The sequence below is a fragment of the Mya arenaria genome, chromosome 11, assembly GCF_026914265.1.
Source record: "Mya arenaria isolate MELC-2E11 chromosome 11, ASM2691426v1".
In the NCBI taxonomy this organism is placed as follows: Eukaryota; Metazoa; Mollusca; class Bivalvia; order Myida; family Myidae; genus Mya; species Mya arenaria.
This window is the reverse complement of record NC_069132.1, coordinates 11275172-11290646: the sequence shown is the minus strand read 5'-3', so window position 1 is coordinate 11290646 and position 15475 is coordinate 11275172. Positions and strand designations below refer to the sequence as shown.

Here is a 15475-nt window from a genome sequence, read left to right as displayed (position 1 = left end):
TAGTCTACATTGTACTTCCCACGTCTAGGATTTACGCATTCAGATCTTAAAAAGCAGCTACCAAAGTTGCCCAAAGTTGACTAAAGGCTTCACTGATGCGATGTTTTTTGTCCTACTTGGATGCGTAAACTTTAAGTTAAAACTACCGAATTTCGTTATTTCAATCGTCTCGGGATCTTTCCCAAATTGACTACAAGTACATTTAAATGTTGACTGAGTAGAACGTAACAGGCACATCAACGAGCAGATAAACTCTGGGTGTATACAAAGATGATTGGCGGTTTCCATCTTCCTGTTTGAAACAGTATTAGTTCAAAACATACTCCTGGTTGTAAAGCATTGATAGATCACGGATCTATCATTCAATTAAACATAAAAGGTTCGACTTAAAATCAATTGAATACTTATTTTCATGTATAACAGCATGTACACGATTTCCGTTGATTACAGGCTAAATATATTCTTTAGGTCAATACAAACGTTCATGTTTTTCTATACATTTAATTTGCTGAATTGTTCTCTCCGTCGGTTATATTTACATTTGTTAATGCCTGCCGAACCGGTTAAAATGTGTAACTGAATGTCCTCAATTGAGTTCAAATGCGTGCTTTTACTAGCGGAATAAGACGTAGCATGCCGGCAACGAACCCAAGCCCAATAGTTGAACATGATTGATTTATAATTAAAGCCTAGGTTATATAACATTGGCGTAGTGTCCCACGGGCATTGTAGGCCGCGGCCTACATTTTATTTCGAACATTCGAAATAATTAAAATGCAAAACAACAATAACGTGCAACTGTCTTCAGGTTGTCAGCTTTAATTATAGATATTTACAAGGAAACATGTCACTATATTAATGTTCTTGTAAAGATACTTAACGGTACGAAATGCACGCCTAAACGCTAGCTACTCCGACAATCTAGCTGAACAAAAATCCGAGGGACGGGGCATGCCCCCGAAACCCTAGAATTCAGCCTATACACAAACTACGCTCATGTTTATAACATGTTTTACGTTTACATAAAGTTTATTAAAATAAACAAATTACATCGACTAAAATGATTAAAGCACACGGCATGTGAACAATCCAGCAGAAGGGAGAAAACTACGAGATAAAACATCGAGGAATCGCCTGTTATTACCGTCCTTGATGGACACGATCATACGCTGGTCAGCCCTTCATTATCATCACAAATTCTGGAATATCCAAGTGTGCGCGTATAATTAGGGTAACATACTCTACTGTCATAACACTTTCTAATTTTATAATTGTATTTGTTAGAGGAAATGAAACGCCTTTACACAGAGTATTTGTAATACTACATCAGATTCACACCAATAAACATGCTAACAATGAATGGTAGTTAAAATAAATAAAAAAAGTTACAAACATACAGGCAAATAAATACAACCACACTAGTATGTAAACAAACAATTTATTACTAGTCAATCACAATATAACGTACGTATCCAAATCGTTGCAAAATAAATACGTATATGCATATTTACTAGTACACGCTTTCTTTTGCACCGATGTATGTTATTTTATCAGCATTGAAAACGGTAATAAAATACATGTAAATACGTTTTTCTCTGTGAAATTGTGTAAATCTGCTGTTGGTGCTTTCATATACATGCATATTTTTTGTCATGTTCCGATTTGGTGATTTTTGATGAGACATAATATATGGCCTCACTAATCAAATGACGCCACGGGCATACATTATAATGACAGACAATAGATCCTAGCGTGAACAATGATGATTCTCAGATAACGCACACACCCTATCCGGTGCATTATGAAGCTGTAACTCCAGCAGTCATGGTCACATGCACGTATTCAGAATTAGTTTACACACACATACACGGACGGACGGACACACAGCACCGGTGAGGGACAATGAAAAACTGGCATCACATATCTGCTTCTTGGTCATTTTGTCATCATCTTTACGAACTCTGAAACAATCAAACACAGCAAAACTAGCAGACGACATACAGTTACGCGTAATAAGGCCATCCCATCCGGCTTCAACCAATAAAAACCCATAAAACAATCAACACAAATAAAGCATTAGCCACCACATTCACATCAATTAAACCCGTTTTAATTCAAATATACCCGAAATAATCAGTTTTCACTGATTTTTTAAACATCGAGGAAAAATGACACGCCGTTGTTCCTATAGCAACTGACATACACTTTTTTAAATTGTGACGGAACGGGATTCAGCTCACCGAGACATTGTACACAAAATACATACTCACATAGGTAAGCACTGGAGCGAATCTTTATAAATGTAGATGAAACACAATGTCATGTTTGAAAACACCACAGCACTAATCATAAAAACAGCATTAAAAGCATATGCAGCTAGCTTACCTTCGTAGTTGATCATGCCGTCTCCGTCTAAATCCGCCTCTTTGATCATTTCTTCCACCTCCTCGTCCGTCAACTTCTCACCGAGGTTACCCATCACGCCCCGCAACTCTGGAGAACAAACATGGCAACACTTCCCACTCAACACGATATCCATATATACAAGAAGTATAGCCAAAAACAAGTATCAAGATGCAATTTGGCGTTACCTTTCGGTAAAATGTGATGGATTTATTGTGACACTTGGCTGAGATTAGAAAGTTTTGTCGTTGCCTTTGTATTAGGTGTAATGGATTTGGCGTTACATTTGGGTGAGATATTATAGTTTTGGCGTTGCCTTTTTAAAAGATGAGATTGATTTGGCGTTACCTTATGGTGAGATAGGGTAGTTTTGGCGTTGCATTTTCAGCTCATCTGAGCACGAAGTGCTCAATGTGAGCTATTGTGATCGGTCCATGTCCGGCGTCCGTCCGTCCGTCAGTCCGTCCGTCAGTCAGTCAGTCAGTCCGCCCGATACGAGTTACGATTGACCAACGACAACAACAACAACAACAAAATGGCCGACTTCCTGTTTTGCTTTAAAAAACATCTCCTCTGAAGCTACTTGTCCAAATTCAATAAAACATTACAGGAAGCTTCCTTGGGTGACCATCTACAAAAATACAACAAGTAGTCACGATTGATCAACAACAACAACAACAATAAAATGGCTGACTTCCTGTTTTGCTTTCAAAAACATCTGCTCTGAAACTACCACTCCGAATTCAATGAAACTTTACAGGAAGCTTCATTGGGTGACCCTCTACAAAAATACAACAAGGGGTTACGAATGATCATCATCAACAACAACAGCAACAACAACAAAATGACCAACTTCCTATTTTGCTTTAAAAAATTATTTCTTCCATAACTACCTGTCCAAATTCAATTGAAAGCTTCTTTGGGTGACCCTCTACAAAAATACAACAAGGGGTCATGATTGATCAACAACAACAACAACAACAACAACAACAAAATGGCTAAAATGTTTTAATCTGATAGTTATGTAAAGTTTACTCTTGAAGCAAGGGCAGCAAGTCTTGCTATATGGTCTCCCTTTTTGTTGGAGATTCCACTTCTTTCTATTTTTAGTAAGAAGGGAATAGATTTTAAATTTTATTAAGTCTTCAACATAGTCACTTCCTAGGAAATTATTGTTCCTCTTTTAGGTTCATATATTCAAATAATAATTAAACACTTAATTCATGAGAAGAAATTTCATTTTTACTAAATGATAAATTTAATAATCAGACTTTTCCATTGAACTTCATGCAGATTATTGTAAACTTCATGTATATTATTCTAAGCTACACTCTTATCTTCTTTGTGGATATTGAATAAGCCTTTATGTATATAAATAAAAAAAATGATTTTGAACATGAGAAGGATGGTGAAGCTTACACTGCCGAATATATACAACATTATTATGGGTGAGATGAGATGGTATAGCCTAACACTGCTGAATATAGACAGCAATATTCTGGGTGATATGAGATGGAAGAGCCTAACACTGCTGAATATAGACAGCAATATTCTGGGTGATATGAGATGGTAGAGCCTAACACTGCTGAATATAGACAGCAATATTCTGGGTGATATGAGATGGTATAGCCTAACACTGCTGAATATAGATAGCAATATTCTGGGTGATATGAAATGGTATAGCCTAACACTGCTGAATAGAGACAGCAATATTCTGGGCGAGATGAAATGGTATAGCCTAACACTGCTGAATAGAGACAGCATTATTCTGGGCGAGATGAGATGGTTTAGCCTAACACTGCTGAATATATACAACATTATTCTGGGCGAGATGAGATGGTTTAGCCTAACACTGCTGAATATATACAACATTATTCTGGGCGAGATGAGATGGTTTAGCCTAACACTGCTGAATATATACAACATTATTCTGGGCGAGATGAGATGGTAGAGCCTTACACTGCTGAATATATACAACATTATTCTGGGCGAGATGAGATGGTAGAGCCTTAGACTGCTGAAGATATACAACATTATTCTGGGCGAGATGAGATGGTTTAGCCTTACACTGCTGAAGATATACAACATTATTCTGGGCGAGATGAGATGGTTTAGCCTTACACTGCTGAATATATACAACATTTTTCTGGGTGAGATGAGATGGTATAGCCTTACACTGCTGAATATATACAACATTATTCTGAGTGAGATGAGATGGTTTAGCCTTACACTGCTGAATATATACAACATTATTCTGGGTGAGATGAGATGGTTTAGCCTTACAGTGCTGAATATATACAACATTATTCTTGGTGAGATGAGATGGTTTAGCCTTACACTGCTGAATATATACAACATTATTCTGGGTGAGATGAGATGGTTTAGCCTTACAGTGCTGAATATATACAACATTATTCTGGGTGAGATGAGATAGTTTAGCCTTACACTGCTAAATAGAGACAGCAATATTCTTGGTGAAGTAAGATGGTAAAGCCTTAAACTTCTGAATAGAGACAACATTATTCTGGGTGAGATGAGATGGTATAGTCTTACACCGCTAAAAATAGACAGCATTGTTCCGGGTAAGATGAGATGGAATAGCCTTACACTGCTGAATAGACAGCATTATTCTGGGTAAGATGAGATGAATAGCCTTAAACTGTTGAATAGAGGCAACACTTTTTGGGGTTAGATGAGATGAAGTAGCCTTAAACTGCTAAATAGAGGCAACATTATTATGGGTGAGATGAGATGGTAAAGGCCTTAAACTGCGGAATAGAGACAGCATTATTCCGGGTTAGATGAGATGGAATAGCCTTTCACTGCTGAATAGAGACAGCATTATTCTGGGTGAGATGAGATGGAATAGCCTTAAACTGCTGAATAGAGACAGCAATATTCCGGGTTAGATGAGATGGAATAGCCTTAAACTGCTGAATAGAGACAGCAGTATTCTGGGTGAGATGAGATGGAATAGCCTTAAACTGCTGAATAGAGGCAACATTTTCTGGGTGAGTTGAGGTGTTATAGCCTCAAACTTCTGAATAGAGACAACATTATTCTGGGTGAGATGAGATGGAATAGCCTTACATTGCTGAATAATGAACTCATAACTCTGTGTAAAATAAGATGGTCAAGCGTTATTGTTCGGGAAAGTGGTATACCTGCGGCCACGATATCTAGTATCTTTTCGAAATGGTAACATAGGGTTGCGAAAGATACGGTGCGGCGTTTTTTACCTCCAGGCGAGATGAGCCCGTTGCCATCCTTGTCGAATATTTTGAAAGCCTCTCGTATCTCCTCCTCGGTATCCGTCTCCTTCATCTTCCGCGACATCATCTGCAGAAACTCGTCAAAGTCGATAGTTCCGTTACCTGAACAAGAAAGCACTCACACGTAGCAACATACTAATTAACCACACGTCAAAGTACATGCTCCACACTAGGAAATCGGAACCAAACGTTTTAAATGACCACCCACATCATATCCTCGAACTTCAGTGATATCAATCGTCAATATCAATCTCCCTGACCACGTTCTTTAGCAAGTGGGAAACATGCACTCACCATCGATATCCATCCGTTGACCACACACACACACCTTACGTGGGAACTCACTGTCAACGTGCACTCACCACGTTCTATACTTGAAACTCACCGTCAACGTGCACTCATCATGTTCTATAGTGGTTACTCACTGTCAACGCTCACTCATCACGTTCAATAGCGGGTACTCACCGTCGACGAGCACTTATAACGCTATATAGTGGGAATTTACCGTCAACGTGCACTCATCATGTTCTATAGCGGTTACTCACTGTCAACGTTCACCCATCACGTTCTATAGCGGGTACTCGCCGACAACGTTCACTCATCACGTTCTATAGTGGGAACTCGCCGTCAACGTGCACTCACCACGTTCTATAGCGGGTACTCACCGTCAACGTTCACTCATGACGTTAGATTGTGGGAACTCACCGTCAACGTGCACTCACCACGTTCTATAGCGGGTACGCACCGTCAACGTGCACTCACCACGTTCTATAGCGGGTACGCACCGTCAACGTGCACTGACCACGTTAGATTGTGGGAACTCACCGTCAACGTGCAGTCACCACGTTCTATAGCGGCTATCCACCGTCAACGTGCACTCACCACGTTCTTAAGCGGGTACTCACCGTCAACGTGCACTCACCACGTTATTTAGCGGGTACTCACCGTCAACGTGCACTCACCACGTTCTTTTGTGGGAACTCACCGTCAACGTGCACTCACCACGTTCTCTAGCGGGTACTCACCGTCAACGTGCACTCACCACGTTCTCTAGCGGGTACTCACCGTCAACGTGCACTCACCACGTTCTATCCTGGGAATTCACCGTCAACGTGCACTCACCACGTTCTATTTTGGGAACTCACCGTCAACGTGCACTGATCATGTTATATAGCGGATACTCACCGTCAACGTTCACTCATCACGTTCCATAGCGTTCAATAATGACTGAGCTAGCGCATTATCTCACCGTCAATGTCGACCTCCCGGACCATGTCCTCAAGCTCCTGGTCGGAGGGGTTCTGTCCAAGGGACCTCATCACTGTGCCTAGCTCCTTCGTCGATATATCGCCGTCACCGTCCTTGTCAAACAAGCCAAACGCCTCTTTCAACTCTGACCGTAGAAATTTGAAATATTCGTATACAGCTTACGGATAATCGCTGTTGAAACAAGGTTTAGTTTATGCATATTCTTTGTTATGTCTAGTGTTTAGCCCCTTTTTTTTATAAAACAACGATGGCTTATTCTCTTAACTGAGGTGAAACATGTTTTAACTACATACTCATATTTGTGTAGATTGTTTTTCATGAATAAATTGCAACAATGCCGTCACCAAAAACAAAAAATAAAATTAAAAACAACATCTCGCGAGCTACAACCTGAATGTTCGTAGCATGACGCCTTTAAAGGACTTTTATATAGTATATATATATGCTCTTTTTAATGTCAGTTATTGCTTCCACCCTCTATACATGCATACCTGCTATCTGCTCCTCTGTAAGCTGGGCAGGGTCAACCTTAAACAAGAAAGAAAACGCCATTCTTTCCGTGTACAGTGTACAGTCGCTTATTCCCGTGCACAATGAAGTCGGGAGTTCTTATTCACAATGCACAGTGTGTTATTCCCGTGCACAATGTAGTCGACTTACAGTGCACAATTTTTCTTCATTTAAACACTTTACTTCAATATTTACCGTACATATAACACCTGGACACGTTTCAGTATCACTTTCATTTAAACCCTAATTAAAATTGAGAATGCAATTATGATATTGTTATATTGAGTGAGCTACTCCAAATAAAGGAACAATTTCATTTGTCAATGGATCTTCTACAACCAAGGTACAAGCATCAACGTTAAATATACTAGAAGTATAAATGCGGAGCACCGAAAATGACTTTCGCTTATTCATTACATCCTTCGAGATTCAGATCGTTTTCAACGTAAGATCGAGCTTGAAGAAAAGCAATTCTTTGATGCTCAGTTAACCTAAACCCTGCTACAAACGGCTTAGTAAATAACCTGTTCGCATGAGTAGCATCCCATTCAATCGCGCACGTCTTTCTGAATTTATATATGGTGTACTTGAATTAATATTTGCCAAAATTGAAATTCAGCTCTTATCATCATACATAGGCAATATAATAGAGATGTTTGCAAATACTGGTGACATGTTGATGAAAGACCTACTACATATGGTGGACTGAATAACACAGTTTAATTCATCCTGCTGTTCCTAAATGACATGTCTACATACATGTATACGTGAGTGTATACTATTTGACTACGCTGGTATATAAGCACTTTCTGAGTTGTATGACCTAATGCAAGCCTGGCAAAAAGAGTATATTTTATGGGAACGAGAAAGAGCTTTTGTTGACTACGGGGCGACACCGGGTAAAGCATACCAGTTAGTACTGGGCAGTGTTCTTGCGAGGCGTGGACATGTAGTCAAATTGCGTATTGAGTATTGTTCAAATATTCGCCTGTTTACATTTTATAGAACGCTTAGGCTCTGGCGTTTTTTCGTAAAGCTTTAAATTGTCTAATTTAAGTTCGAGGTTTTGGTGTGAGAGTCGAAATGCTCGATGTGGGAAAATGATTAAATATCTTTCGTTGTTGGTCAGTAAGTGTGCTGTGACACAGGCATTTGACTAAATAGAAGAGCAATGAAATAGAAAATTGCTCCATATGGTATTGTACACTCTACACCTCTATCGAAGAAACAGTGATGAAGTTTACTGTGCACTTTTCTAATAATTTTCTAATAGAAATGAGAAGTCTAAGATTTAGCCACAAGACGATCATATTGGACACGATTCATGCTTTGATGTTCACATCTCCTTGACCGTAGTCTCCTACTCGATGGCTGCCGGATACATGACATGTAGGGCGGAAATTGGTCGGAATTGGATGGCTTGAACAGGAGTTATGTAATCACAACATTGTTCTCCGGTCTGACTGTAGCCTTGAACTCGGCGGGTCGGGATTTGGCGGGGTTTGAACCTTACCTTGAACGAGGATGTATCGTATGATGCAGGGCAAACGATATGGTTGATTGCAAATACAGTACTCACTGGACCCGGTCCTCCGGTACATGACATGGGGCGCCGCAGGGTAGGGGACAGTGATGCCTATGACGCAGCAGGGCAAGGGAACAGGGACAGATACAGCGAGACAGAGCAATCGGCGTGGTAAATGCAGTCAACTCTTCCCGTTATTGACATGAAGGCAGAGCGGGAAAAGGCAGGGGGCGGAGATAAAAGGATAGTACTCACCATGTCATTGATCTGGTCCTCCAGCCTGGTGGTGCCCGGGTACTTGGCAGGTTGAGGCGGGGCTGGAGTTTAACGATATAGTGGGCGGGGATGGATGGAACGCGACCGGGTAGGCGGCCGGAATTAATGCAGTGTATTTGACCTGTCCCTGACCTGGTCCTCCGACCTGATAGTAAACGGGTACTTGACGGTCCGGTCAGGGCAGTATTTGAACGGTACATGGTACGGTTATGGGTTTGGTGATGCTGGCCAGTGAACAGCAATTAAGGTAGTGTACTCGCCATTTTTTACCTTGTCCTTCGGCCTGGTTGTAGACGGGTTTTTTTGCGGGCCAGTGCAAGAAAGGTGCATGAATAAGACACAGCGGCAAGTGGTGGGGTAGGGATGGGTTAGACGAGGCAGTGAAGGGGACGGGGATAAAAACAGTGTACTCACATTGTCCTTGACATGGTCACCCGGCATACTATTGGACGTGCTGTTTGCAGGTTGAATTGTTACACGTGATGGGCTTGAATGTGACACAAAAGAGCAAGAAGCGAGATGAATGCAGTGTATTCACCCTGTCCTTGACCTTGTTATTCGGTCTGAAGGTACTGGGTACTGGGAGAGTCGGGCGGGACAGGGATTGAACGGAACATGGGACGGGAAGTGGGATGGATGAGGGGCGGGATGAATGTGTAATCACCCTGTCCTTGACCTGGTACACCACTTAGATGGTGGCCACGAGTTCTTAACATGTCGGACGGGACAGACGGTTTACAGTTAAGGGAACGGTATGGATGGGACAAGGCAAGGTAGGGGACGGAGATGAATGCGCTTGTAGTCACCTTATCTTTAACCTGATTAAGGGCAGAGAACCGGTGTGTCGGGACGGGGCAAGGGTTTAATGGTACAGTGGATGTGAATTAAATGAATGGGATGTGACAGTGCAGTGACATGAATGGATGTAGAGTACTCACCCTATCCTGGACCTGGTCCTCTGGTTTAATGGTGGCCGGGTACTTGGCAGACTTGACGCTCTAAAACCGAAATTGATAGTACGAACCATTGGACACTTAGCATGTTTATAAATTACTCCATGCGATGGTCAGACGTGTGGGACATACATTTGTTGGATATATCAAAGATTGCCAACGCTGTGAAGTTATTATTTAAGAGAGATGCATACGGGCAAAGTTTTAGTCCGTGTGGACATCACCACAAGTGGCAACAAGTTCATTTAGCATATCATCAACATTGTTCAATTTTCAAAATGAATACTGGTTACAATCACACAGTCAATGGGTGAATCATACTTCTGATACTAAGGTAATTTCAACTAACGACTAAATTCGCTAATGAAACCGATCCATGGTATAAAATGTGTTATATATCTATTATATTAATCACTATTTTGTTTCACTAAACATCGCTCGATGAATGCGTTAGATATAAATTCTAAACAAAAATATTGTGTTAAAACTCAAATGACGTGATTGTGTGGCGCTACAATATTTACTTATTTATTATTTCATTCCCACTCGTTTCCTTCCATTTAAATGAAACATAAATGGGCTTCACTTAACATACGTATTATGTCGAGCAAACCTGTTGTGAGTTTGCCGAAATATTTGCAGAACAAATTTTGAAATGATTTTCAAAACATTCAGTGCACAATTCTATTGGAAAAAAACTTAAGTTTAATTGATTCTTCTATTATTAATGTCATAAATGGGCTTATAGACACGCTAACTATTCAGCCCAATAGATCTCAATACAATTTTCCTATATACTGATCGATTGTGGCCTCACATTCACGGTCATGGAAGATACATTTACAATAAATCGCTTAATTTATGATTATGAAACCAACGCTGGTTTTTAACCCACGGTTCATCTAATCTATCATTTCCAGAATAAGTTTGAAATAACTATTCAACACAAAACAAGTGTCCACACTTTACCTAACTGTCATAATTGTACTACATTAATGTATATTCATTATTATTAAAGGGACTCGCTCATGTTTTGGCACCAATTATCTTCCCGGTAATGCACACTTTTAATACATGTAACTATTTAACTCTTTGACATAAAATTGTATTGAAAATGCACTTTAAAAATAAGAATAAAAATGAATTTTCTGATTTTATTTGGGAGCGAACGCTAGCCGGTACAGTCAATGACAATATTTGAGAATATATCAACATTTATTGAAGGGTTCCAGCCGTCAGTATTAATGCACCAGCCAATTGTAACCACGCCCCCCCCCCCCCCCCAGGTCCGAGGGTATACCGGGGATAGCCGGGGAAAAGAGCCGTGTTTTTACTTTCCAGGTGCCCCCGCAGGGCCGGGTGACCGCGGTGGTTTTGTCATAGCGCCAAATTTAGTGGAGATTGGGCCTTAAATAGAGTCTCTGGCGTGCGGGGGCATTTGGCCGGGGTTTAACCATCAGTTTGTCCCCGCAGGGCGGTGATTTTACCCGGGGTTGGCTGGACATAAAGTCAAAGTCCTGGCTATTTTCCGGACCTGGGACGCCGTGGTTACAATTGACTGGTGCATAACACTTATTATGCCTTGCCACACTTTATTTCGTCTTACAAAAAAGGGCATACAAAAACATGAGCGAGTCCCTTTAAGCTTGCGGCGACATAAATAATGCTCAACCCTGTACTGCATGGGAACATGAGAACGTGCCCCTGATGGGAATCGAACTCACGAGATTTGTCTTCAATAGATGATGGCAACAGTTGGTGAGCCTTCTTTAGTAACATAATAATAAAAAAATACGTATATTCAAATATATTTTTTGTAAAGTGTTTCCCTATGGCATGTAGTCGTCATTGGTCAAACCATACTAGTATACATGAACTTGCTGCATGTCACATTTTCAACTTACCAATTTCTCAAGCTAGTTATACCGACATCACATACTAGTATTTAAATTGGATTTGAAAACGAATACATGAAACTTAAACATTATAAAGACATCAATGATCAAAAACATCTTAAAACATAAGAAGAAATATCTACCCTTACCATTGTATTAAACGTATCCTTACTCACGAAATTCCTTTCAACTGCACTTACAATATTTACATTAATAATGGAGCGATCACATTAAGATAAATGTATTTGTTGTGATGTTATAAAGTTGAATTATGTTTGCGTGTATCATTTTTCTGCGAGGGTATAGGTAATTGACAATACTCGCCAAGTCTCTGTCCCTTACCGTTGTGTGTGCCTACAAGTCCGTGGCACCCTTACAATACCGCCGCAACTCAGGCTCGACTTTAAACAACGCCATTATCGAGTATATGTATTCAGAGATTTAACATGGACCTATTAAATAAACAATTTTGACCTTTGATGGCTGTAATTCCAAATTTTGACAATGTTATTGAAACTTCAATATATTTGGTTACGGAATTATAGTCTCGTGTTTCAATTATCATGATTACCGGGCGGATAATGGAGTATTTCCGTAGACGGAATATTTTGGCTATTTTTACATTTCCCATTGAATAAATCCCTCTGAAAATCTCGTTATTTTGGCAAAATAAGCTAAAATAAATCCGTGAAATAAGACATTGTTATGAGGAATAAAACTATGTTTAGACTAAATTATTATTCAACAAATTAAATTATTACTCGTTCCGCCAATCTTAATGCTGATGTTAAACAAAACATCTTAACAATTACAAAATATACAAATGAAATAAATATCTGCTTCGGAATACACGAATTGGCACATGCAAAATTTGATTTTTTTAAGAATGTCAGCATTTTATTGCAGAATGTTTTTTTGAATAGGCAAATCGGCTAAATTTCATAGTCGGCTCGTCATGAATATAAATTGCAAAAGCATCAGAGGTGGTAAAAGCTCAGAATTTAAAGCAGTCTAAGAATATACAACAGGGAAGATGACCTGGTATCCCTCCTCATCTGACGCCATAAAGTCGAATGAAGTACACCAACAACAGAGCATATAGGCATGATCGGGGTACTCTGGGCGGAGGCGTTTTTGTATTTATTTATAAGGACATAATAACTGAAGTAAAACCAGAATTTGTAACAAAATGTGAAATTGAATAGGTCCAAGTAAAAATGAAAGTCAATAAAAACCTCATAGTCTCAGCCTTCAGATAAAGCCGAATAAAGAAAACTCTTAAAATATCCAACAGAGAAAAACACATCATTTTATGTAGCAATTTCAACTGCCCTTATAAAGACTGGCAATTCCTTACAGAAGGAAACACATGACAGAGAGATCCAAGAAGCCTTACTAGAGCTTACGACCGACTTCCCCCTGGCGCAGGTCCAAACAAAACCAACCAGGGAAAACAACATCTTAGATCTGGTCTTCACATCGAACCCACCCATTTTACAATCAATTAGTTCCAGGCCGGACATTTCTGACTATATGGTATTGAAGGAGTTGACTCCGACTCCAAACCCTACTACACAAAACAGAAGCCTCGTAAAAGCTACTCATTTTCCAAGGCCATTTTGGAAGAACTTAAAATTACTTGATCAAATTGTCAGAAGAAAAGGCTATTGCCAAACACCAAGTAGTACAGTCCATACCTTATGGAGCACCTTACTCCCAGATAAGATTTACCACAATTAATAATATTGTTTTAATATTCCAGAAAATAAATGTCGAAAACATTGGTTTTTATAAAGGTTACAGAGTTTAACTTGAAAGAAATGAGAATAAAACAAGTTATTTCTACCTTATGAGACTATAGAAGACTACAGTAAATCTTTTAGCATTCACCAATCATTTGATATTTTTTGCGCTATCTGCTATTAAATACACGGTAACAGTGTTGTTATCAGTATTTAATATTTTCCATAAATGCATTATTAAGTAAGTAATTAAAGGTATATTACTCATAATTGATGTTGTTATACATGTGTATTTTTAATTTTGAATAAGAGTGTCACTTTAAACTTTATTTAAATATTCGAATATTCGATCAAACGTTTGGTATTCGAATATTCGAAAAAATAGTGCAAAAAAGATAATAAAAAACCTTTTGCCTACAACACTAATTGTGTTTGTAAAGCTCGCTTGACTTGTTTTTACAACGATAGATCCCTAATGCCAGAGGTGTGAATGTGATGACAATACACTCAACACGCGTCATATGTCATTTAGGGACATATTGTCGGGTACTATAAAGAGTCCCCCTAATTTTTCAATAACTGGCTAGGAATCAGCTTTAACACCAATGTACGTGTTGCCTTGGCTGCAAATTAAGTTGTGCATCATAGCTCCAAGTTTCCAAGTTTTATTTTCAAACAACTCAGTTCATGTAACATGACAGCATGAGCATGTGAAAAAGAAATATATAATAACAACGAGGCTGTTGTAAAAAGTTAACATTCCATATTCAAAGGTACAAAGCAAATAAAACGGGAGAGATATATGTTATACAATGCTTTATATGAATATGTCGAGAGTTTTAGAGTATCGGATACATGTGTTATTATACAGTACAAATATATTAGCATTTAGAACAGTTTTACTATTTCCTACACAAATTTACACAACTTTTTGTATTTCGACATTTGAGTGTTACACATACACATTAGAGATTTAAATTTGATGACATTCGGATTGATATAGTATTTTTTATCAATAAATCGCTTTCTGCTATTGTTTAAAGCTTTACATTCAAGTAGATAGTGATATTCGTCTCCAATGCTACTGTTTGCTTGACACAAAGGACACTTCCTTGATGACATATCAAATCCAATCCAGCTTCCTGTCTCAATAGGAAGACGATGATTTCTGGTTCGAAATTTAATCATAAACTTTAACAATTTGTAAGGTGAAGTTTTAAGATAGTTCTCAATTCCGAACTCGTTCTTAAACAATTTATAGTTGTTGCATTTACTGTAAGTGTTAACAATGCTATACCATTCATTTAAAAACAAATCTATGAGTTTCTGTTTAACATTGCAAGTCAACCATTTATGATTTGGAAATATATGTGAATCCCATATATTATTAAGACCACATTTTATGAATATTTTTTGACAAAAGAAATCCATAAAAAGTATTTCTACGTATGTTTACATCACAAATATAATTACTTAACATTATCGTGTACATAGTTGTTGCTAATTTTGGGTACAATGGTGATACAAGTTTTGTCCAATATGAAATCATTCTAGTCTCTATGTCAATTGATAACGGTTTGACGCCCGTTTCACCGTATACTATGCAAGACGCGGTGCTTGACTTAACACA

At 38.9% G+C, this 15475-nt stretch overlaps 1 protein-coding gene across 2 annotated transcripts; it reads right to left on the bottom strand.

Annotated features, from left to right (window-relative positions):
* Positions 1-808: 808 nt before the first annotated feature.
* LOC128207662 (calmodulin-A-like) lies at positions 809-12428 on the bottom strand. 2 transcript variants are annotated; one of them, XM_052910718.1, is made up of 7 exons: positions 12253-12428; positions 10194-10253; positions 7436-7472; positions 6925-7068; positions 5643-5777; positions 2386-2493; positions 809-1199 (listed from the first exon to the last, which is right to left on the bottom strand). In XM_052910718.1, the coding sequence occupies exons 1-7, from the start codon at positions 12253-12255 to the stop codon at positions 1174-1176; spliced, it is 513 nt and encodes a 170-aa protein (XP_052766678.1). In that variant the 5' UTR covers positions 12256-12428; the 3' UTR covers positions 809-1173. The 2 variants fall into 2 exon arrangements, with proteins under 2 accessions (XP_052766678.1, XP_052766677.1); XM_052910717.1 differs by lacking the exon at positions 809-1199 and adding an exon at positions 1423-1961.
* Positions 12429-15475: the final 3047 nt, after the last annotated feature.

Excerpts from the sequence above, each read along its gene's own strand:
- LOC128207662 (XM_052910718.1), bottom strand. Across the intron at positions 7,473-10,193 it reads AGGACCAGGTCCAGGATAGG|GTTGACCCTGCCCAGCTTAC; the intron begins GTGAGTACTCTA and ends TTCTTGTTTAAG. Across the intron at positions 7,069-7,435 it reads TACAGAGGAGCAGATAGCAG|AGTTGAAAGAGGCGTTTGGC; the intron begins GTATGCATGTAT and ends TTCTACGGTCAG.